The sequence below is a fragment of the Apium graveolens genome, chromosome 5 (genome assembly GCF_009905375.1).
Source record: "Apium graveolens cultivar Ventura chromosome 5, ASM990537v1, whole genome shotgun sequence".
NCBI lineage: Eukaryota > Viridiplantae > Streptophyta > Magnoliopsida > Apiales > Apiaceae > Apium > Apium graveolens.
Window position 1 is genome coordinate 72,656,430 of NC_133651.1, and position 26,142 is coordinate 72,682,571.

At 42.7% G+C, this 26,142-nt stretch overlaps 1 protein-coding gene across 1 annotated transcript; it reads left to right on the forward strand.

Moving 5' to 3' along the window:
* The first annotated feature begins 206 nt into the window (after positions 1-206).
* LOC141660172 (uncharacterized) lies at positions 207-18,573 on the forward strand. Its single transcript, XM_074467134.1, has 2 exons — positions 207-1,137; positions 18,548-18,573. The coding sequence occupies exons 1-2, from the start codon at positions 207-209 to the stop codon at positions 18,571-18,573; spliced, it is 957 nt and encodes a 318-aa protein (XP_074323235.1).
* Positions 18,574-26,142: the final 7,569 nt, after the last annotated feature.

A 26,142-nucleotide genomic window follows, 5' to 3' on the forward strand; every position in this document is an offset into this window, starting at 1 on the left:
TGATGCAATGGGTTGTGATGAAATTCAGAAGGTCAGGTTAGCTGTGTATAAGTTGGAGGGGGATGCTCAGAGGTGGTGGAGAGGAGTGAAAGCTACTAAAGGGGAGCAGTATACAGAGGCTTTGGAATGGCAGAGAGCAGCCTAGACAGTGGCAGAATCGTCAGCAGGGACAGAGCCGTTACTCAGTGTATGGGGGAAACCCCAATATGATTCCAGTGGCTCCTTGTGCTACATGTGGTGGACATCATCCAGGTAGAGCTTGTTACAGACAGACTGGGGCTTGTTTCTTATGTGGTAGCATGTCCCATAAGGCAAGGGATTGCACAGTGTCACGCAACCCTGGTGGAGGAGGAGCTGGCGGTGGTAGTGGCAGTGGAAGTCAGCAGAATCCTACAGCCAGAGTGTTTGCATTGACTGCAAATCAAGCAGCAGCTAATTCAGGTACCGTTTCAGGAACACTTCTTGTTGGTAGACGTGATGCTTATGTGTTATTTGATACTGGTTCGACCCATTCTGTTGTGTCTTTATCGTTTGTTCGTCATCTAGGCGTTGCACCTTCATTATTATATCCTCATATGTCTATTTCTACCCCGATGGGGAATTCTGTTGTTATTTCTGATGTGTATCGAGAGTGTCCGATAACTGTTGGAGATAGAAATTGTAAGGTTAACTTGCTTCCGATGGAGATGCATGACTTTGACATTATTTTGGGCATGGATTGGTTGAGTGAACATCGTGCCACAATTGATTGTCAAGGAAAAAGGGTGATCTTTGGGGATGTAGATAAACCAGAATTTGTATACCAAGGGTCTCAACCGAAAGGGGAGGTTAAATTAATTTCCGCTCTAAAGGCGAGCAAACTTTTATCTAAGGGTTGTGATGGCTACCTTGCTTTCGTGAAGGATACATCGAAGGATGAACCTCGCATCGAGGATTATCCAGTTGTGAAGGAGTATGAAGATGTGTTCCCCGATGAGCTACCAGGTTTGCCACCACATAGAGAGGTGGAGTTTACTATTGAACTAGTTCCTGGTGCTGAGCCTATTTCCAAGGCGCCTTACCGTATGGCACCACTTGAGTTGCAAGAATTGAAGGAGCAGTTGCAGGAGTTGTTGAATAGGGGATTTATCAGACCAAGTGTGTCTCCATGGGGCGCTCCTGTGTTGTTTGTGAAGAAGAAGGATGGTTCTATGAGATTGTGCATTGACTATAGGGAGTTGAATAAGGTGACTGTTAGAAACAGGTATCCTTTGCCACGCATTGATGACTTGTTTGATCAGTTACAAGGGGCGAAGTACTTTTCGAAGATAGATTTGAGATCTGGTTACCATCAGTTACGAGTTAGGGAGGAAGACGTTCCGAAGACTGCATTTCGCACTCGTTATGGTCATTATGAGTTTCTCGTGATGTCCTTTGGGTTGACGAATGCACCAGCGGTATTTATGGATTTGATGAATCGGGTCTTTCATGATTATCTGGATAAATTCGTGGTGGTCTTCATCGATGATATCTTGATATACTCTAGGAGCAGAGAGGAGCATGAGGAGCATTTACGTACTGTACTTGAAATTTTGAGGAAGAGGAAGTTGTTTGCGAAATTTTCCAAGTGTGAATTCTGGTTGGAGGAAGTGGCATTCTTGGGGCATGTTGTATCTGGTAGGGGCATTGAGTTGGATCCTGCGAAAGTCGAGGCTATTACTAATTGGCCCAGACCTAGCAATGTGACGGAGGTGAGGAGTTTCTTGGGTTTGGCAGGCTACTATAGGCATTTTGTGGAAGGTTTCTCTTCCATAGCTTTACCATTGACTCAGCTAATGAGGAAGGGAATTAAGTTCAAGTGGAATGATGATCGTGAGAAGAGCTTTCAAGAGTTAAAGAAGAGGTTGGTGTCAGCTCCAATACTTGTGTTGCCATCAGGGAGTGGAGGTTTTCAGGTGTATAGTGATGCTTCTAAGAGAGGATTGGGGTGTGTTCTTATGCAACATGGGAAAGTGATTTCTTACGCTTCTAGGCAGCTTAAACCATATGAGGTGAATTATCCTACCCATGACTTGGAGTTAGCAGCAGTGGTCTTTGCTTTGAAGATCTGGAGACACTATCTTTATGGAGAGACTTGTGACATCTTTACTGATCACAAGAGTCTCAAATACATCTTTACTCAGAAGGAGCTTAACATGAGGCAGCGGAGGTGGCTTGAACTTCTTAAGGATTATGATGCAAATATTCAGTACCATCCGGGGAAGGCGAATGTAGTGGCAGACGCTCTTAGTAGGAAGAACTTGGGGAGTGTTGCATCTCTCATTACTCAGCCGCACCTTATTTCAGATTTGGAGCGCTTGGGTGTTGAGTTGTATGTTAGAGGATCAAGTGGTAGTATTGCAAATTTGAAAGTGGAACCGAATCTTGTTTCAAGGGTTAAGGAAGCTCAGAAGAGTGATACAGGTTTGGAAGCTATTAGATCCGAGGTGGCAGGTGGAAAGCAAACACAATTTCATTTCGATGATGAGGGTGTGATGTGGTTGGGTAGTAAATTGTGCGTGCCCGCAGACCCGACGATTCGTGAGGAAATTTTGAAGGAGGCTCATAGTTCTTCATTTTCTATTCATCCAGGTTCCACCAAGATGTATAGGGATTTGAAGAAGCACTTTTGGTGGAGTGGAATGAAGGGAGATATAGCAGAATTTGTGGGAAAATGTCTTACATGTCAACAAGTGAAGATAGACCATCAGAGGCCTAGTGGATTGTTGCAACAGCTAGATATACCAGTTTGGAAGTGGGAAAACATTACTATGGATTTTGTAACTCATTTGCCGAGGACTTTCAAGAAGAATGGTGTTATATGGGTGGTGGTTGATAGACTCACTAAGTCCGCTCACTTCTTGCCTATTAAAGAGACTACTCCTGTTCATGAGTTGGCAGAGATTTTTCAGCGAGATATTGTTAGACTTCATGGTGTGCCGGTGTCGATAGTTTCTGACAGGGATACGAGATTTACATCGCGTTTTTGGAAGGGATTCCAGCAAGCTTGGGGTACGAGGCTTAATTTCAGTACAGCTTATCATCCGCAGACCGATGGACAGTCAGAGAGGACAATTCAGACATTGGAGGATATGTTGAGGGCTTGCGCGTTAGAGTGGAAAGGTGATTGGGATAAATATTTGTATCTTGTTGAGTTTGCGTACAATAATAGTTGGCACGCGAGTATTGGTATGCCACCATTTGAGGCTTTGTATGGTAGGAGGTGTAGGGCACCATCTTGTTGGGATGAGGTTGGTGAGAGAGTCATCGAAGGGCCGGAGTTAGTTAGAATTACTAATGAGAAGGTAGAGAAAGTTAAAGAAAGTCTGAAGGAAGCTCGATCTCGTCAAAAGAGTTACGCAGACCAACATAGGAAGTTTGGGGGATTTGAGCCAGGTGATCATGTGTTCTTAAAGGTGTCGCCTTGTAAGGGTGTGAAGCGTTTTGGTATGAAGGGAAAGCTTAGTCCGAGATATGTTGGCCCTTTTGACGTTATGGAGAAAGTAGGGGAAGTATCTTATAGAGTTGCGTTGCCACCACAACTATCTCATGTGCATAATGTGTTTCATGTGTCGGTTTTGAGGGGCTACAAATATCATCCATTACATGTAGTTCAGTATCCATTACATAAGATTAAAGAGGATCTTTCTTGTGAGGAGGAAGCTGAGGCTATCTTAACTCGAGAGGAGCGAGTTTTGAGGAAGAACACCATTCCGTTTGTGAAAGTTTTGTGGAAAAATCATTCGGAAAGAGAGGCTACTTGGGAATTAGAAGAATCTATTCGTGAGAAATATCCGCATTTGTTCGATTCAGGTACGAGTTTTAGTTTCGTTCGATTCCGGGGACGGAATCCTTTTTAAGGGGGTATATATGTAATATCCGTATTTTTATTTTAATTATTATCTATTTAATATTTGTATTAGTTAGAAATAGATTAGAATTTGTAATAATAGTAATTTTTAATACAATTTGATTTGGAATAGAATTAGTAATTATATTATTAATTAGATTAGGGGTAGGATTCTATTAATTGTGGGCTTGTGGGCCTATAAATATATATATATACAAGTTATGTCCTATTCTATGTCTTTTTAATTGGAGCCGCTCTTAGAGGCTAGGGTTTGAGAAGACAAGAAGATCTTAGAAGTTTATTCTTGTGTTATTCGATTGATCAAGGTACGAGAATCGATCTTTTCTTCTTCATAATCATATCATGTTCATCTTCTTATTTGTTTGTGCTGAAATTCGTATGTGATAAAATCAGCATCTCGTATCTGTTGTAAAATCCATAACTTATTCGTTTGTACACGGAATTCATTGATTCTTGATTTTCTGGAAAGCTTGTTTCGATACCTACAACTTCCATGTTTACATATTTTGTGGAATCAGCCTCTAACTATGTGCAAATATCCATTCTTTGTGACCCTTCAGATTTATGACGTGAACAGTTTTTCATACCTTCTAAAATTCGTTATAAATCGATCTTATGTCGGAAAATTACTCATGATATCAATCTGGAAAGCTTATGAAATTCTCTTTCATTATATGGTATACCCATTATATATTTAAATCTTTTAAATTGCCTAAATTGCCTTACAAATATTCTGGTCTGTTTATACTTATCAGCATAGTTGTTTCATGTTCAAAAATTCATATCTTCTTCATTATTCGTCATAAAATTATGATCTTTATAAATTATGAAACCTCTGAGAATTCTCTTTCATTGTCTAGTTATAGTCGAAGTGAGATCAGATTGTCTTTATTGTCTAAATTTGCCTTCTTTGTAATCTGTTCCTGAATAATTTCTGCTGTGATACCTGAACTTCAAAAATTCATAACTAATTCGTTATCAGTGCGTTTTTGATGAATCTTATCATTTTGGAATCCTTGTTAAATCTACTTTATTTCTCCAGTTGACCATTATTTCAAATCCTTAACTTATCTGCTGTTAAAATTCGAATTAGTATAAGTTGTTCACTTTCAATCGTATTTCAACAATCCGATTTAATGGTCCATCAGATGAGGTACGGATTTCGTCCCCTTTCTTTCAGTGCTACTCCTTTTATTATTAAATATATCTGATTCTTTCCCTTCATATTTTTATTCATTCCGTTCTTATTCGTTTGATCTCTGAAAATTATTTTAAATCTGTTCTGGAAGTTTTAAATATTTAATCTTGCGAGCTTTAAAATTATGTTTGTTAAATATCTGTTTAGAATATTTGAAATATCTGCTGCAAGTGATTCTTAAAATTGTGAAAATTATTTTATTTGAACCCTTAGAGTGAAATAGGGTATACCGAGTTAACCAGCTGTAGGGGTACTACAGCCATGTCATTGCGGCACCATTGGCATGACACTTCCATGGCAGTGTGATTGGTCATGGCGTATCCTTTTGATAGCTCAGGAGGAGAGCTTTGGCCATTGTGATATTTGTTTCAGGATACGTGGGTGCACCCAGAGTTTGATTTGTGATTTGATTCGACAGTGACGTTGTATATGCCGTACTCGTTAACTGGTTTGTTGCACACATTAGGTACCCTATGATGTGTGTATTTGTTATTTGTTTTGCTCTCGGTATGAAATATCTTAGCCCTCGTTGCTTCAGCCTTACTTATTTTTAAAATTTTTGTTTTATTATAAATGGCTGATTATTTATTTATTTATTTATTTATTTATTTATTTATTTTTTTTTTTGATCTCTTGTTTTATAAATTGTATTCCAAATCCGTACTGGGCTTTTGGCTCATGCCGTATTCTTCTTCTGGCAGGTACTTAGGGGGACTTTTGGGGCTGTGTGATGGAGCGATACCTTTGTGACAATTTCTTAGGATCTTTGGACTTCTAGCATTTATTTTAGACATTTATTATTAGAGTATTTAATTTTCTTCGCATTTATTGACTTGGATAATTTTGGAGACTTTATAATATTATATGTTGGATTTTAGTGCTCTGTTTTTTTAGGTTTAGATTTAATAAGTAACCCCTCGTCTCATTTTGGGAAGGGGGTGTTACACATACCTTAAGTGTTCAGGCAATGGTTTAATCTCCAAAGTAGGTGCTTCCTCAATAGATGGTTTGAGCTTTCCCTCAGCATTCTTGAGATCAGAAGTACCAAGAGATTCAAATGGCATGTATAGCTTTCGCCTCCAAGGAGAACCTCATCATCACTGTCAAACTCCCCCACTAAGGATTTCCCTAATGCATCAGACATTAGCATATGATCAAGTTCTAAAGTTACCGCATAATCAATCAAATCCACTTTTAAGCACTCCTCATCTTCTATAGGGAATTTCATCGCCTTGAATACATTGAATGTCACATCCTGATCCTGCACCCTCATAGTCAGTTCACCTTTCTGCACATCTATCAAGGTACGGCCTGTAGCCAAGAAAGGTCTTCCCAAGATTATGGGGATCTTTTTATCTTCCTCGAAATCCAAAATGACAAAGTCTGCAGGGAAGAAGAGCTTATCCACCTTTACTAACACGTCCTCCACTATGCCTCGTGGATATGTATAGAACGATCAGCCAATTGTAGAGACATGTAGGTGGGCTTTGGATCAAGCAAATTTAATTTTTTGAAGATAGATAATGACATCAGATTGATGCTTGCTCACAAATTGCACAGGCATTTGTCAAAAGACAACTTGCCAATGGTGCAAGGAATGGTGAAGCTACCTGGATCTTTAAGCTTTGGAGGTAATTTTTGTTGCAGCACACCACTACACTCTTCCGTTAGAGCAACGGTCTCAAGGTCATCCAGTTTCACCTTCCTTGAAAGAATACTCTTCATGAATTTCGCATAACTAGGCATTTGCTCTAGAGCCTCAGCGAAAGGTATGTTGATGTGAAGTTTCTTGAACACCTCCAGAAACTTACCGAACTGCTTATCCAGCTTTTGTTGTTGCAATCTCTTAGGGAAAGATGGTGGAGGATAGACCTTTCTGGTCTGAATGTCATACATCTTCTTATTGGGCCTAGCAGTCCACACCTTGTACAATTAATGCAGTATTTAATTATACTATCATAATTTATTTATCCCTATCATTTGCCCCCCAACTTTTGGGAAACATTGATTAGGTTTCGCAGAAGTTAAGTCTATTCGTTCCCTTACAGGGTTTCATTTTTCCTTAAAGTGTGGAGCGACCTACACATTTACAATGAATTTTCCTTTTATTCAGGAATTATCTTAATTTCCAGGAATTTTTCCCTTATTTACTGGATTTTTCCCTAATTTACTGGATTTTTCCCTAATTTTCTGGGTTTTTCCCTTAATTTCTGGGTTTTTTCCTAATTTTCTGGGATTTTCCCCTAATTTTCCGGGTTTTTCCCTTAATTTCTGGATTTTTTCCTAATTTTTTGGGATTTTTCCCTAATTTTCCGGGTTTTCCCCTTAATTTCTGGATTTTCCCTAATTTTCTGATTTTTCAGATTTCTAGCCCTTTTTCGACCAGGATCCTAGTCGAAATTTCGACCTGGATCCTAGTCGAAATATGGGTCAGCCTTGCCATCCTGGTCGAAGGATTTCGACTAGGATCCAGGACCTGGAATTCGACCAGGATCCTAGTCGAACTTTCGACCTGGATCTAGGTCGAAAACTCCCCCACTTTTTAGCTCCTGGTCTTGAGCCTCGACTAGGATTTCGACCAGGATTCTAGTCGAAATTTCGACCTGAATCCTGTTCGAAAATTCTTTGATTCTCTTGCTTCCTGGTCGAAGGATTTCGACTAGGATCCACGACCTGGAATTCGACCAGGATCCTAGTCGAACTTCGACCTGGGTTTTTAATCCCCATTCTTGAGAGATGCTTGGTTTATTCGACCTCATTCCTGGTCGAAGTTTCGACCTCAATTCAGTCCTATTATTTCCGTTGTTTTTGTGTGTCTAGTCGAAGAATTTCGGGCAGAATCCACGACCTGGAATTCGACCTGAACCCTGGTCTTTTTGACCCGTTATTTTCGGGTGCCTGTTCGAAAGTTTTCGGGCAGGATTCACTAGCCTTTTTTATTTGGCTTTAATTTAAGGTATTGTATTTTCCAAATTCCAAATCCTAATTGGATTTGGGCCGGGCCTTCTTTATTGGGCCTTATTGGGTTTTTCCAAATCTTACTGGGCCTCTTTTATTGGGCTTTTCCAAATCTTACTGGGCCTCTTTTATTGGGCTTTTCCAAATCTTACTGGGCCTTTTTTATTGGGCTTTTCCAAATCTTACTGGGCCTCTTTTATTGGGCTTTTCCAAATCTTACTGGGCCTTCTTTATTTGGCTTTTCCAAATCTTACTGGGCCTTTTTTATTTGGCTTTTCCAAATCTTACTGGGCCTCTTTTATTGGGCTTAATATTCCCCGTTTAGAATCCTCTAGAATTCCTAGGAATATTCTGGAATATTCCTTTTTCTGGGCTTTTTCCCATGGGCCTTTGTCCTTAATGGGCTTTCGTCCCTTCAACTTCCTTTTCCTCTTATATAAAGGACTGAGGAGAGGTTACTACTCCTCATCTTCTCATTTCTAAGTTTTCTTCTTTCTCCTCCTGCTAAGATTCTCAGAGCAATAACAGCAAGTCGGAGCTCCAAGCCTTTTTTAGGAGCGTTTCTTCAGGTAAAATCCCCCCCTTTTTCTTTTCGCATCTATTTTTCTATTGTGTGCCCTTTAAAGATATCCTGTATGTGTCCTTTTTTGCAGATGGCTGACAAGAAAATGACTCGCCTGGCCAAGATGAACGTGGCTAGAAAGTCCAATGAGTTCCCTATCCGATCGAGGTACACTTCTTTAATCGACATGATCAATACTCGAGGGGACGAGTACCCGTCTGATGCGCATCTGGACACGCACGATCATATTAGTGCCTTAAGGGATCCCAAGGAGCTGGAAAAGTTGAGCAGCTGCTTCAAAATCAAGGAACCTTTTAAGCTGGTTCTCGCAGGTCCGGCCGACAGGGCCTGTCAGTGGAAAAAGGACGCGCTATGCGTCTATAGGGATACTCTAAGGGCAGGTATCAGACTCCCTTTTCATCAATTCATTCCTTTGTTACTGGCTGATGTGGGCATCAGCCCTTGCCAACTCCCTCCTAATTCTTGGAGGCTCATTCTGTGCTATCTATCGCAATGCGCCAAGCACAATGTCCCCACTTCTGTTGCTGTCTTCAGAAAGATTTTTCAGTTCAAGAACAGCCCTGATAAAAGTCCGGGTTGGGTTTCTCTAAACCAGCGCCCCACTATTCCCCATATCGTGAATGGGAAGTCCATCCCTGACAACAACTTGGGGTGGAAGAAAGATTTTTTGTTCATTGTTTGGGAAGGTGGAGACTGGGGCTCCCTGTTTCGATCGTCCTTCGGGCTGGCCATGGATGGGAGCCCAAATGATATAACTTTGTCTGAGGAGGAGGCTAGAGCTTTCAACCTCCTTACGCAAGACAATGGGACTTCCCATTCTTGGGACCTTATCCGGGAGACCGTCCTGGTAGAACGTGGCCTCTCGCCCGTTCATAAGAAAAGTAAGTTCTCTTTCTTACCTCCTTTTTATTTTCTTCATTTTCTATTCCATTGATTTTTCAACTGACTTCGTTTGTTGCAGTGGCTGAGAAGATTGAGGAGGCTACCAAGCCTAAGGACCTGGAGACAACCAGGATGAAGAGGGCTGGGAAGGTCTTTAAAGACCCTCGCCTTGGTGACCGCTTCCCTGAGTTCCTCCTCCAGGCAATGGAGCCAAGCGAGGAAGGCCCCAGCCAAGTTTTGCACACCAAGCAGAGGCCAGGGGCCTATTTTCAACCTGCTTGGGGGATCCGGGGCAAGGATTCAATCGTTGGCAGCACGACGCTGTCCAAGGAATGGTCCAAGCATTCCATCTCCCCGGTGGATTATCAAGACTTTGTCCTTCAACAGGACTTAGAGGGGAATGAGCTTTTCGGAGCCCAGGCTTTGGCGACGGTACGTCCTTTTTCTATGCCCTTCATACTTGCCTCTTCATGTTTCTTTTCTCATACTTTTGCTGTTTCTCTTGCAGGGTAACGCCCACTTCCAAGGGGCAATTCACCAAGCTAAGGCTTGGAAGGTTGGCCTGGAAGATGCTAACAAGAAGTTGGAGGAGGCCAACCAGAGAATAGAGGCCCTTGAAGCTCAACTGGCCTCTTCCACCTCTGACCTGGAAACGGCGCGGGCCGAAAATGTTATTTTGAAGGCGCAGAAGGACAAAGCCTTTGATGGCTGGATGGACACCCAGGAATTCAAAGACTTGATGGTGGAGCATGATGCCCTTCTTCACCCAGTTAGCTATAAAGAGGGCTGGGATGCTGCTGTGGAAGCCATCCAGGATGATTTTCCAGAGGTCCTCGAGCAGTCCTCCTTTCCTTGCCCTGTGCGAGTTCCGTAGCTGGGGGGGCGTTACCAATAAGCTTGCTGATATGATCAAAGACGGCCCTTCAGGGAGCCCAAGCCACAAGAGGAAAGAACTGGAGTCTAGCTCTGGGGAGGAGAAGGCTTCATCCGAAGAAGACCCTGCGCCTGCTGCGAAGAAGATCAGGGTGGAAGAGCGTCCAAGGGCTACGCCTCAGAATCCAGTGTCTCCCGCATCCTCCAAAGCATCTGAAGGCAGTTCTGACGGAACTTCTGCATGGACTTCTGAAGGGACCACTGAGACGTCCGAGGAGACCTCGGATAGTGGTTCCTCGGATAGTGGTTCCGAAGAATCTCAGCCTTCCGAGGCCTAAGTTTTTTTTGTATATCTTTTTTGAGACAATATGTGAATTTAGTTTATGTCAGAAGTTGTTACCCTTCGGGGCTATATTAGCTATGCTGTTTTCCTTATTTGCCTCTTTCTTCTTTACAATACTTAATATGCACTTAAATTTTAAGCATCCTTAGATGGAAATAATTTCAAACTCTTTAATACGAAGTCTGGTTTTCCAAAACCTTACATAGCATGGGTTCGACCCTAATCAATAATAACTTGACAATATAAATTCTAATAGAATATAAAGTCCTACGCAAGCAAAGCTTCAAGGTGCTTTTAAACCTGCTTGTCATAATGACAAGCGAGAATCGTACTTCGACTATCTTATACATAGTAAACCTTCAGGTTTTGTGCATGCCAGGTTCTCGGGACTTCTGAACCATCCATAGTTTCCAGCTTGTAGGTTCCTCTACCCTGAACGCTCTTGACTTTGTACGGTCCTTCCCAATTCGGGGCAAGCTTTCCTTTTTGTCCGACACCAGAATCTTCTATCTTTCTCAAGACTAGGTCACCTTGTTTGAAAAACATTTCTTTAACCCTTAGGTTGTAGTAGAATGAAGCCTTTTTATGATATTCTACTATCTTTGCATGAGCCTTATCTCGCACTTCATCGATTAAATCCAGGGCTAACCTCTGCCCTTCTTCATTCTCTTCTGCATTGAAAGCCTGAATCCTTGGAGAGGAATGTGATATCTCCACCAGAACTACTGCTTCTGCCCCATATGCCAACATGAAGGGCGTCGCTCCTGTCGTGACTCTACAGGTAGTCCTATAGGCCCATAATATGGGAAGTATCTCATCCACCCAATTATTTCTTGACTTCTCGATCCTCTTCTTTAGTCCATCCAGGATTATCCGATTTGCTACCTCCGCTTGCCCATTGGCTTGCGGGTGAGCCACAGAGGTGAACCGTAACTCAATTTCATTTTCTTCACAATACTTCTTGAATTCCTCATTGTTGAATTGTGTTCCATTGTCAGTGACGAGGATACAGGGAATTCCATATCGGCACATAATGTTTTCCCACAGGAATTGTGCAACCTGCTTAGTTGTGATCTTGGCCAAGGGTTTGGCTTCGATCCACTTGGTGAAATAATCAATGGCTACAATCAGAAACTTCCTTTGTGCTGTGGCCATGGGAAAAGGCCCCAAAATATCCATTCCCCACATAGCAAAAGGAATGGGCGAGTTGATAGAGGTCAGCATCTCGGGGGGTTGTCTAACAACAAGTGCATGTTTCTGACAGCGGTCACATTTCTTCACGTATTCTTTGGCATCAGCCATCATTTCTGGCCAATAAAAGCCTAAACGAGTTATCTTATGAGCCAAGGCCCTACCCCCCTAGTGTTGTCCACAAATACCTTCATGCACTTCTTCAAGAGCCAAGCGTGCCTCATCGGGCCTGAGACACCTCAAGCAGGGAACCACGAAAGATCTTTTGTAAAGAATCCCATCTATCAAAGAGTACCTTAGTGCCCGAACAATTAACTTCCGTGCTTCAGTTGCATCGCTTGGCAACCAACCGGTTTGAATATGAGCCTTAATGGGATCAATCCAGGATGTCCCCAGGCCTATAGGAGCCACAAGCTTAACATCTATGCTTCGTGTTTTCAAAACACGGAAGTACACACTTCCTGAACTTTCTTCTATCTCAGATGAAGCAAACTTTGATAGCGCATCTGCTTTAGCATTTTCTTCCCTTGGAATGTGTTCAACATGGCATTCATTAAATTGGGTCATCACAGCCCTTACTAGGCGGACATACTTAGCCATCGTATCATCCCTTGCCTCAAATTCTCCCTTTACCTGGGATATGATCAGCTTCGAGTCTCCACGGACCTTTAAGTTTTTGACTCTAAGTGTCCCAGCTAGACCAAGGCCAGCTATCAGGGCTTCATACTCTGCCTCATTGTTTGTGGTTGGGAAGTCTAGCTTCATAGCATACTCAATTAAGAACCCATGAGGACTTTGCAAAACCAACCCTGCTCCACTGGAATTTGTTTTTGATGCTCCATCAAAATAGAGAACCCAATATTCTTTCTCCTTATCATCCTTCTCTCTGTCCCCATTATCGACTCCCTTGTCTTGAGGTATGATATCTTCCTGCCCCCCGACTTCTTGGTTGGGTATGGTACATTCCACCACGAAGTCCGCTAGTGCCTGGGCTTTTATGGCCGTACGTGGCTTATACTTGAGATCGAACTCTCCCAACTCTATTGCCCACTTAATCAATCTCCCACTTGCCTTGGGACTGTGAATGATATTTCTCAGTGGCTGATTCGTTAGCACCTCAATCTGATGAGCCTGAAAGTAAGGACGCAGTTTTCTTGAAGCCATTACCAAGGCTAGAGCAAATTTCTCAATAGTTGAATAATTTAATTCAGCACCATGCAGAATTTTGCTGACATAATACACGGGTTTCTGGACTTTTAGCTCCTCCTTAACCAATACCGCGCTCAAGGCGCTCTCTGAAACAACCAAGTACAAGAATAAAACTTCACTCAGAACTGGCTTGGCCAACAACAGGGCCTGGGCCATATACTTCTTTAACTCTTCAAATGCCTTCGGGTTTTCCTCACTCCATACAAAGTCTTTGATGCTCTTTAGCGACTTGAAGAATGACAAACACTTGTCCCCCGACTTGGAGATGAATCGTCCTAGCGCAGCAACCCTTCCTGTAAGCTTCTGAACATCCTTAACAGTTTTTGGTGGTTCCATGTCCAGGATCGCCTTTATTTTATCCGGGTTAGCCTCAATTCCCCTCTTTGAGACCATCAGTCCCAAGAATTTTCCAGATCCTACTCCGAAAGCACACTTCGTAGGATTCAACATCATCTTGTGGTACCTCAGGACCACAAAAGCTTCCCTTAAATAGGCTATATGATCAGTCTTTACTAGACTCTTGACTAACATGTCATCAAAATAGACTTCCATAGTCTTACCAATAAGATCCTTAAAAATTTTATTCACCAACCTTTGATAGGTGGCTCCTGCATTCTTGAGACCAAACACCATAACAAGATAACAATAAACACCAAAGTCAGTGATAAATGATACCTTTAGAATGTCATCCTTATGCATTTTGATCTGGTTATATCCGCTAAATCCATCCATGAAACTCAGCATCTCATGTCCAGCAGTGGTATCAATTAAAGTATCAATTCTAGGCAGCGGAAAACAGTCTTTGGGACATGCATCATTCAGATCAGTGAAGTCTATACACATCCTCCACTTTCCATTAGCCTTCTTCACCATTACGGGGTTTGCTAACCACTCCGGAAATTGAATCTCCTCAATGAAACCAGCCTCTAAGAGCTTTTCTACTTCCTGTTTTATAGCCTCTTATCTTTCCGGGGCAAAATTTCTTTTCTTTTGTTTCACTGTCTTCCGGCTTGGATCTACGTTTAGCTTATGAGTAATTAAGTCCGGGTCTATGCCTGGCATATCAGCTGCTGACCATGCAAACACATCACTATTTCCTTGCAAAAATTTCACTAACTTCCCTCTAAGGGGTTCCTCTAATGTGGCTCCAATGAAAGTCATCCTCTCAGGATTCTCGGGGTCTAAAGGAACCGAAACCAATTCTTCTGCTGGCCTTCCTCTATTCTCGTCATTTTCTCGAACATCCATATCTTCAATAGGAAGAACCTGCCCCCCGATCCATCTGCCCTCAAAGAGGCCACATAACAGCTTCTAGCCATTTTTTGATCTCCTCTCTCTTCTCCAATCCCGTTTCGGGTGGGAAACTTCATGACTGAATGGTAGGAAGAGGGGACTGCCTTGAAGGCATGTATCCCTGTTCTCCCCATGATAGCATTATAAGTTAAACTAGCCTTTACCACCATGAAATCCAGCATCTGCGTTGCTTGCCTTGGTTCCGTACCTATGGTGGTCGGCAATTTGATTATCCCTTCCACAGGACATTCTACTCCAGCAAATCCATATATCGGCATGTCGGTTGGTGTCAACTGGGAGTCGTTATACCCCATCCTTAGAAAGGTGTCGTGGATCAAGATATCCACAGAAGCACCATTATCCACAAGGACCCTCTTAACCGGGCTATTTCCTATTATCGGTGTTATGACCAGCGGGTCGTCATGGGGAAACTTCACACCCTCTAGGTCGGAATCATCAAAAGCCAATGTTACTTCTGTCATGGCCCTCTCCGGGGCTTCTCCAACAATATGCATAACCTCCCTAGTATATGCCTTTCTGGAATTTTTGGACAATCTAGCAGCAGTTGGACCTCCAAAGATCGTGTTTATCACAGGTCCTCGAGGGCGTCGCGGTCCTCCAAAAATTGCATTTATAACCGGCCCTCTAGGTTGGGAATTCCGCCCTTGATCGTCTTGGTCCCTCCTACGATCTTCAAAGTTCTTCCTTCCATTATTGTTTCTGTCCCCTCCATCTCCAGTATACTTGTTCAATCTTCCTTTTCGAATCAAAAACTCAATTTCATCTTTCAATTGCCTACACTCATCGGTGTCATGGCCAACATCTTTATGAAACCTGCAATACTTGCTCTTATCTAGCTTGGCGGGATCAGCCTTCAAGGGCTTAGGCCAGCGAATATCTCTATCTTTCTCAATCTCCATCAAAATCTGACTTCTAGGAGCATTCAGCTTAGCGTATTCAGTGAACTTTTGCCCAGGTCCTCCCTTCTTGGGGGTTGAATCAGGGTTTTGTTCGGTTCTAGGATATTTGTCCTTTGCAATATATTCTAAATCAGTTTTCCGCTTCTTGCCTCCAGTGGGCTCATTACTTACTACGGTCTTCCTCATACTTTCTTCAACATTAATATACTTCCCTGCCCTCTCTTGGAGCTGCAACATGCTTTCAGGGGGACGTTTGGCCAAGGACATCTTAAAAAACTCGTCCCTAGTTCCTTGTTGCAGTGCTATCATGGCTACCTTATCATCAAGGTCCGGGACTTTTAAAGCCTCCTTTGTGAAACGATTCAGGTAATCTCTCAAGGATTCCTTAGCTCCCCGCACAAGACTCATAAGAGATGCTGAACTTTTCTCATGGACTCTTCCACTGATGAATTGCTTAATAAAAGCCTGACTTAATTCTCTGAACGATCCAATAGAGGTTGGGGGCAGGCGACTGTACCATCTTTGAGCCATACCCGACAGGGTTTGAGGGAAGGCCCGACACTTTATAGGATCATTCACGGGTTGCAGCAGCAGTGCATTAGAGAATGTCCTAACATGATTAGCGGGGTCTCCCGTGCCATTATAGGCTTTGATAGTGGGCATCTTGAATTTCCTTGAGATATGGGCATTCATTATCTCTTTTGTGAAGGGTGGAGTTGGATCATCAGGATCTCCAAGGGGAAGGAGATTGCTTGGATCAGTTCTTGGGACAACAACCCTTCTTCGTACCAGACCATCCAGGTCTATGACAGGAGGAGGATTTCTCCCCCTAGGAGGTATCTGGGGTCTGGTGGCCTGGTGAGCCTCCAAATCACGCCTCAGCCTTTGGATTTCAGCCTCATGAGCCCTGATCCTTTCCTGCACTTCTTGGGGATTCGCCACTTCATCATCCGAAGATTCGAAGTCTCTCTCAGTGTAAGGACCAGAAAATTCCCGATCGTTAGGGATAGGAGCCAAACCTCGTATATAGGGGGGCGACTGCCCTCGTGCTTCGCTTCGCCCAGCATATCCGCTTCCTCCAACCTCAGGGTGAAGGGGCATCCTATAAGGGGGGTTAGTAGTAACAATAGTTGAATATTCATACCCGACGGGTCGAGAATTCACAGGTATCTGTACTTGTTGAACTTGAGGATTCGTACCTTGAATAGTCGGGGGAGTTGTCCCTTGTGGCTGAGGTTGAGGTGCCCCTATCTGGGCTTCCCCCTGAGTAGATGCATAAGTTGAATGGGGAGGAACCTCCACGGTTGACGAAATCACCTGGGTTGTCTCTGATGGTGTTCTTTCCTCTAGAGCTCTAATTGTTCTCCGTGTTCTCGCCATGGTTGTTGTTGTGCTTTCCCACAGACGGCGCCAAATGTAATGGATTTAAAACTAATATATATAATTGCTGTGTAAGGAACGTGAGCTCCAAGGCTCGATTTGACTGCTCTTGTGTTTCGTGACTCAATCTGCCTTAACAAGATGCCTACGTACCTTGCTGATTGCCAAGGATCAAGTCAAAAAATGTAGTTCTGATCTGTGGGGTGAGGCCCCTTATATAGATATTGGGAGTCCTTGAATTGGACTTGGTATAGGAGACTTGGTGGGCAAGTCTCATAATTAGAATGGACTTTGGAGTCCTAGATAGTAGGAAACTGATTCCTTATTATTATGGATTAGAACTAATATATATAATTGCTGTGTTTAATACTAAGGAACGTGAGCTCCAAGGCTCGATTTGACTGCTCTTGTGTTTCGTGACTCAATCTGCCTTAACAAGATGCCTACATACCTTGCTGATTGCCAAGGATCAAGTCAAAAAACGTAGTTCTGATCTGTGGGGTGAGACCCCTTATATAGATGTGGGAGTCCTTGAATTGGACTTGGTATATGAGACTTGGTGGACAAGCCTCTGAATTAGGATAGACTTAGGAGTCCTAGGAAGTAGGAAGCTGATTCCTTATCCTTTTAGGTCCCCTTGAGGCTAATCTCTAAGGATTTATATCCTTATCGGGACTCTTTTCAACATCTGATTTCTCCCTTATTAATTAATTACGAAATTAATTAATAATCAGGGCCTTTGGGCCTTTTTTATTCCATCAGGCCTGAACTGGTCCATCAGCTTTAACCTTTCTGGTTTGAGTATCATATATCTATTTATTAGGCCTATCAGCCCATTAATTATAAAATCAGGACTTAATTATCCCTATCATTTGCCCCCCAACTTTTGGGAAACATTGATTAGGTTTCGCAGAAGTTATTCGTTCCCTTTCAGGGTTTCGTTTTTGCGTAAAGTGTGGAGCGACCTACACATTTACAATGAATCTTCCTTTTATTCAGAAATTATCTTAATTTCCAGGAATTTTTCCCTAATTTTCTGGGATTTTCCCTAATTTCTGGATTTTTCCCTTAATTTCTGGGATTTATCCTAATTTTCTGGGATTTTTCCCTAATTTCTGGATTTTTCCCTAATCTTCTGGGATTTATCCTTAATTTTCTGAGATTTATCCTTAATTTTCTGGGATTTATCTTTAATTTCTCGATTTTTTCCCTAATTTCTGGGATTTTTCCCTAATTTTCTGGGATTTATCCTTAATTTCTGGATTTTTTCCCTAATTTCTGGGATTTTTCCCTAATTTTCTGGGATTTATCCTTAATTTCTGGATTTTTTCCCTAATTTCTGGGATTTTTCCCTAATTTTCTGGGATTTATCCTTAATTTCTGGATTTTTTCCCTAATTTCTGGGATTTTTCTCTAATTTTCTGGGATTTATCCTTAATTTCTGGATTTTTTCCCTAATTTCTGGGATTTTTCCCTAATTTTCTGGGATTTATCCTTAATTTCTGGATTTTTTCCCTAATTTCTGGGATTTTTCCCTAATTTTCTGGGATTTATCCTTAATTTCTGGATTTTTTCCCTAATTTTCTGAAAATATTAACATTTTTCAGAAATTATTTAAGGAATTTCCTTAATTTTCTTTTTTTTTTTATACAGATTTCGACCAGGAATCCATTCGGCCAGGATCCTGGTCGAATTAACCTTCAGTATGCCTTGGTCGACTGAATTTCGAGCAGGTTCTATTCGATCAGGAATCCTGGTCGATTTTCGGCCAGGATTTTCACCCCTTTCTTCTTTTTTTTTTTTTTTTTTTTTTTTTTTTTTTTTACAGTTTTCGAGCAGAAAATTTTCGAGTAGGAAATTTCAATTTCGGTCAGGATTTTCGGTCAGGAGTCCTAGTTTTGACCGAATTAACTTCCCTTGGTTGCCCAGGTCGATAGAAATTCGGGCAGGATCCATTCGACCAGGATTTGGCTTTGCTTTCTGGTCGACAATCTTCTCAGGGTTAAGAAAAGAGGATCAGGATTTTCGGTCAGGATTTTCATATAATTCTTGGTCGAATTGATCCTGGTCCTAGTCGAATTAAGGCCTTTATTTACCCTGATCGACTTGATTTCGAGCTCAAGCCATTCGACCAGGACTTCTTTATGTTTTCTGGTCGAACAGGTCAAGAACATATAAATTTTTGTACATACTTGGATTTAGGCCTCTTATGCTGGGCTAAAACTTGGGTTTTGTTTTTTTTTTAAAATATAGTGGGCCTTATCCTGGGCCTCCCACTTTTAATTATATAGGCCCTTTTCTGGGCTCGCTTCTTATTGACCATCTTTTCCACAGGCCTTTTAATTGGGCTCCCAACTCTGGGCTTTCAATTTGGGCCAAAAATTTAGCTAGGCTTCTTTTCACCCTTTTTTCCTAAAAATCAAGTGGGATTCATACAAGGCTTTTCAAACACTTGGGTTGTCAACTGGGCATGATTATTTCCTCAGGAACATTTTGGTCTTGATAAATATTTTTGACCGAATTAACCTCCTTTTCTAGCCTTGGTCGAAGCCTTTTCGATCTCAACTAATTCGACGATGAATACAACATGAAACCTGATCGAATTGGGTCTTGAATTTGGGATATATTACTTTCTGTGACTCCATATATTTGATTTGGGCCCTAAGTCTGGGCTGGATTTTTTCCAATCTCAAATTTGAGCCTAAGATTTGGGCCTGAATTCTTTTATGGGTACTTTATTTTTGACCCTGGGCCTTTTCCAAACCAGGCCTTTACCTTGGGCCTTCCCTTTTTTTTGACTGGCTTTTTGTATTAGGCCCCTTACTTTTAACTGGGCTTCTTTGGTCCACCCTAAATTGGTCTTTAATTTGGGGCCATTTAATTTTCAGCTAATTGGGCCCTTTTCTGGGCTTACCTCTTATTGGGTTGATCTTTGCCCTAAACCTGGGCTAGATTTATGAAACCTTGTATTGGGTTTCAACTTGGGCCCTTCTGGGCTTTGATCTTTAATTGGGCACTTAGTATTGACCCTGGGCTTGATTTATTGATCCCTATACTGGGTTTTTTTCTAATTCAAGTAGGATTAGGCCTTATTTTTGGGCCTTCATTTATCCAAATCCTTTTTGGATTTGGGACTTATTTCTGGTTTTTGAAGATAATACTCATATATATTTTCTTCCAGTTTTTGGACCCCGGGTGCTGGGCTTTGAATATTTGGGGCCCTTATCTGGGCTTGACATAATTCCAGGCCCAACAAGTTTTAACTTTTTTTTTTTTTTTTTTGAATTGGGCCTTTTTATAGGGCTTTCATATCATGCATCTAATTTAATTGCCATGCCATAGAGATTCAAACATATTTCGAAAAATTCTCTGAGCTTCAAAAATTGTTTGGGATTCATCCCTTACACAAGTCTTAATAAACTTCATAATAAGACATATAAATCCTAAGCAAAGCTTCAAGGTGCTTTTCAACCTACTCTCCATCATGACAAGTGAGAATCGTATCCAACTGCCCTACACATAGTAAACCTTCAGGTTTTGTGCATGCCAAGTTCTCGGGACTTCAAAACCATCCATAGTCTCCAGCTTGTAGGTTCCTCTACCCTGAACACTCTTGACTCTGTACGGCCCTTCCCAATTCGGGGCAAGCTTCCCTTTTTGTCCTACACCAGATGCTTCTATCTTCCTCAAGATTAGATCGCCTTGTTTAAAAAACCTTTCTTTAACCCTTAGGTTGTAGTAGAATGAAGCTTTTTTCTGATATTCTACTATCTTTGCATGTGCTTTATCTCGCACTTCATCAATTAAATCCAGGGCTAATCTCTGCCCTTCCTCATTTTCTTTCTCATCGAAAGCCTGAATCCTTGGAGAGGAATGTGATATCTCCACGGGAACTACTGCTTCCGCCCCATATGCCAACATGAAAGGAGTTGCATCTGTCGTGACTCTACAAGTAGTCCTGTAGGCCCATAATATTGGAAGTATCTCATCTACCCAATTATTTCTTGACTTCTCGATCCTCTTCTTTAGTCCATCCAGGATTATCCGATTTGCTACCTCTGCTTGTCCATTGGCTTGCGGGTGAGCCACAGAGGTGAATCGTAACTCGATTTCATTTTCTTCACAATACTTCTTGAATTCCTCATTGTTGAATTGTGTTCCATTGTCAGTGACAAGGATACGGGGAATTCCATACCGGCACATAATGTTTTCCCACAGGAATTGTGCAACCTGCTTAGTAGTGATTTTGGCCAAGGGTTTGGCTTCAATCCACTTGGTGAAATAATCAATGGCTACAATCAGAAATTTCCTTTGTGCCGTGGCCATAGGAAAAGGCCCTAGAATATCCATCCCCCACATGGCAAAGGGAATAGGCGAGTTGATAGAGGTCAGCATCTCAGGGGGTTGTCTAACAATTGGTGCATGCTTCTGACAGCGGTCACACTTCTTTACATATTCTTTGGCATCAGCCATCATTTCTGGCCAGTAGAAGCCTAAACGAGTTATCTTATGAGCCAAGGCCCTGCCCCCCAAGTGTTGTCCACAAATACCTTCATGCACTTCTTCAAGAGCCAAGCGTGCGTCATCGGGCCTGAGATACCTCAAGTAGGGAACCACGAAAGATCTTTTGTAAAGAATCCCATCTATCAAAGAGTATCTTAGTGCCCGAACAGTTAACTTCCGTGCTTCAGTTGCATCACTTGGCAACCAACCGGTCTGAATGTGAGCCTTGATGGGATCAATCCATGACGTCCCCAAGCCTATGGGAGCCACTAGCTTAACATCTATGCTCCGTGTTTTCAAAACACGGAAGTACACACTTCCTGAACTTTCTTCAATCTCAGACGAAGCGAACTTTGATAGTGCATCCGCCTTAACGTTTTCTTCCCTTGGAATGTGTTCAACATGGCATTCATTAAATTGGGTCATCACAGCCCTTACTAGGCGGACATACTTAGCCATCGTATCATCCCTTGCCTCAAATTTTCCCTTTACCTGGGATATGATCAGCTTCGAGTCTCCACGGACCTTTAAGTTTTTGACTCTAAGTGTCCCAGCTAGACCAAGGCCAGCTATCAGGGCTTCATACTCTGCCTCATTGTTTGTGGTTGGAAAATCTAACTTCATAGCATACTCAATTAAGAACCCATCAGGGCTTTGCAAAACCAACCCTGCTCCACTGGAATTTGTTTTTGATGCTCCATCAAAATAGAGAACCCAATATTCTTTCTCCTTGTCATTCTTCTCCCTGTCCCCATTGTCGACTCTCTTGTCTTGAGGTATGGTATCTTCCTGCCCCCCGACTTCTTGGTTGGGTATGGTACATTCCACCACGAAGTCAGCTAGTGCCTGGGCTTTTATGGCCGTACGTGGCTTATACTTGAGATCGAACTCTCCCAACTCTATTTCCCACTTAATCAGTCTCCCACTTGCCTTGGGACTGTGAATGATATTTCTCAGTGGCTGATTTGTTAGCACTTCAATTTGGTGAGCTTGAAAATAAGGACGCAGCTTTCTTGAAGCCATTACCAAGGCCAAAGCGAATTTCTCAATGGCTGAATAATTCAACTCAGCACCATGCAAAATTTTGCTGACATAGTACACGGGTTTCTGGACTTTCAGTTCCTCCTTAACCAACACAACGCTCAAAGCACTCTCTGAAACGGCTAAGTACAAGTATAAAACTTCATTTAAAGCTGGTTTGGCCAACAACGGGGCCTGGCCCATATACTTCTTTAACTCTTCAAATGCCTTCTGATTTTTCTCACTCCATATGAAGTCTTTGATGTTCTTTAGTGACTTGAAAAATGACAAGCACTTGTCTCCTGACTTGGAGATGAATCGTCCTAATGCAGCAACCCTTCCTATAAGCTTCTGAACATCCTTAACAGTTTTTGGTGGTTCCATGTCCAGGATTGCCTTTATCTTATCCGGGTTAGCCTCAATTCCCCTCTTTGAGACCATCAGTCCCAAGAATTTTCCAGATCCTACTCCAAAAGCACACTTCGTAGGATTCAACATCATCTTGTGGTACCTCAGGACCTCAAAAGCTTCCCTTAAATGGGCTATATGATCATTCTTTACTAGACTCTTGACTAACATGTCATCAACATAGACTTCCATAGTCTTACCGATAAGATCCTTAAAAATTCTATTCACCAACCTTTGATAGGTGGCTCCTGCATTCTTGAGACCAAACGCCATAACAAGATAACAATAAACACCAAAGTCAGTGATAAATGATACCTTTGGAATGTCATCCTTATGCATTTTGATCTGGTTGTATCCGCTAAACCCATCCATGAAACTCAGCATCTCATGTCCAGCGGTGGCATCAATCAAGGTATCAATTCTAGGCAGCGGAAAACAGTCTTTGGGGCATGCATCATTCAGATCGGTGAAGTCTATACACATCCTCCACTTTCCATTAGCCTTCTTTACCATTACAGGGTTTGCTAACCACTCCGGAAATTGAATCTCCTCAATGAAACCAGCCTCTAAGAGCTTTTCCACTTCCTGCCTTATAGCCTCTTGTCTTTCCGGGGCAAAATTTCTTTTCTTTTGTTTCACTGTCTTCCGGCTTGGATCCACGTTTAGCTTGTGAGTAATTAACTCCGGGTCTATGCCTGGCATATCAGCTGCTGACCATGCAAACACATCATTATTTTCTTGCAAAAATTTCACTAATTTCCCTCTAAGGGGCTCCTCTAATGTGGCTCCAATGAAAGTCATCCTCTCAGGATTCTTGGGATCTAAAGGAACCGAAACCAATTCTTCTGCTGGCCTTCCTCTATTCTCATCATTTTCTCGAACATCCATATCTTCAATAGGAAGAACCTGCCCCCCGACTCCATCTGCCCTCAAAGAGGCCACATAACAGCTTCTAGCCATTTTTTGATCTCCTCTCTCTTCTCCAATCCCGTTTCGGGTGGGAAACTTCATGACTGAATGGTAGGAAGAGGGGACTGCCTTGAAGGCATGTATCCCTGTTCTCCCCATGATAGCATTATAAGTTGAACTAGCCTTTACCACCACAAAATCCAGCATCTGCGTTGCTTGCCTTGGCTCCGTACCTATGGTGGTTGGCAATTTAATTATCCCTTCCACAGGACATTCTACTCCAGCAAATCCATATATCGGCATGTCGGTTGGTGTCAACTGGGAGTCGTTATATCCCATCCTTAGAAAGGTGTCGTGGAGCAAGATATCCACAGAAGCACCATTATCCACAAGGACCCTCTTAACCGGGCTATTTCCTATTATCGGCGTTATGACCAGCGGGTCGTCATGGGGAAACTTCACACCCTCTAGGTCAGAATCATCAAAAGCCAATGTTACTTCTGTCCTGGCCCTCTTCGGGGCTTCTCCAACAATATGCATAACCTCTCTAGTATATGCCTTTCTCGAATTTTTGGACAATCCAGCAGCAGTTGGACCTCCAGAGATCGTGTTTATCACAGGCCCTCGAGGTCTCGGCCCTCCATAAATGGTGTTTATAACTGGTCCTCTAGGTTGGGGGTTTCGCCCCTGATCGTCTTGGTCCCTCCTACGATCTTCAAAGTTCTTCCTTCCATTATTATTTCTGTCCCCTCCATCTCCAGTATACTTGTTCAATCTTCCTTTTCGAATCAAAAACTCAATTTCATCTTTCAATTGCCTACACTCATCGGTGTCATGGCCAACATCTTTGTGAAACCTGCAATACTTGCTCTTATCTAGCTTGGCTGGATCGGCCTTCAAGGGCTTAGGCCAACGAACATCTCGATCTTTCTCGATCTCCATCAAGATCTGGCTTCTGGGAGCATTCAGCTTAGCGTATTCGGTGAACTTTTGCCCAGGTCCTCCCTTCTTGGGGGTTGAATCAGGGTTTTGTTCGGTTTTAGGATACTTATCCTTAGCGATATACTCCAGATCAGTTTTCCGCTTCTTGCCTCCAGTGGGCTCATTACTTACTACGGTCTTCCTCATGCTTTCTTCAACCTTGATATACTTCCCTGCCCTCTCTTGGAGCTGGAACATATTTTCAGGGGGACGTTTGGCCAAGGACATCTTGAAAAACTCATCCCTAGTTCCTTGTTGCAGTGCTATCATAGCTACCTTATCATCAAGGTCTGGGACTTTTAAAGCCTCCTTTGTAAAACGATTCAGGTAATCTCTCAAGGATTCCTTAGCTTCTTGCACAATACTCATAAGAGATGCTGAACTTTTCTCATGGACTTTTCCACTGATGAACTGCTTAATAAAAGCCTGACTTAACTCTCTGAACGATCCAATAGAGTTTGGGGGCAAGCGACTGTACCATCTTTGAGCCATACCTGACAGGGTTTGAGGGAAGGCCCGACACTTTATAGCATCATTCACGGGTTGCAGCAACAGTGCATTAGAGAATGTCCTAACATGATTAGCGGGGTCTCCCGTGCCATCATAGGCTTTGATAGTGGGCATCTTGAATTTCCTTGAGAGATGGGCATTCATTATCTCTTCTGTGAAGGGTGGAGTTGGATCATCAGGATCTCCAAGGGGAAGGAGATTGCTTGGATCAGTTCTTGGGACAACAGCCCTTCTTCTTACCGGACCATCCAGGTCTATGACAGGAGGAGGATTTCTCCCCCTAGGAGATATCTCGGGTCTGGTGGCCTGGTGAGCCTCCAAATCACGCCTCAGCCTTTGGATTTCAGCCTCATGAGCCCTGATCCTTTCCTGCACTTCTTGGGGATTCGCCCCTGGGGTGCTTTGGGGGCGTTGCCTTCCATCGGTCATTGGCTCTTTTCCAGGACGCCTCCTTCTCGGGGCCACTTCATCATCCGAAGATTCGGAGTCTCTCTCAGTATAAGGACCAGAAAATTCCCGATCCTCAGGAATAGGACCCAAACCTCGTATATAGGGGGGTGACTGCCCTCGTGCTTCGCCTCGCCTAGCATATCCGCTTCCTCCAACCTCAGGGCGAAGGGGCATCCCATAAGGGGGGTTAGTAGTAACAATAGTTGAATATTCATACCCGACGGGTCGAGAATTCACAGGTATATGTATTTGTTGAACTTGAGGATTCGTACCTTGAATAGTCGGGGGAGTTGTCCCTTGTGGCTGAGGATGAGTTGCCCCTGTCTGGGCTTCCCCCTGAGTAGATGCATAAGTTGAATGGGGAGGAACCTCCACGGTTGATGAAATCACCTGGGTTGTCTCTGATGGTGTTCCTTCCTCTAGAGCTCCAATTGTTCTCCGTGTTCTCGCCATGGTTGTTGTTGCTTTCCCACAGACGGTGCCAAATGTTATGGATTAGAACTAATATATATAATTGCTGTGTTTAATACTAAGGAACGTGAGCTCCAAGGCTCGATTTGACTGCTCTTGTGTTTCGTGACTCAATCTGCCTTAACAAGATGCCTACGTACCTTGCTGATTGCCAAGGATCAAGTCAAAAAA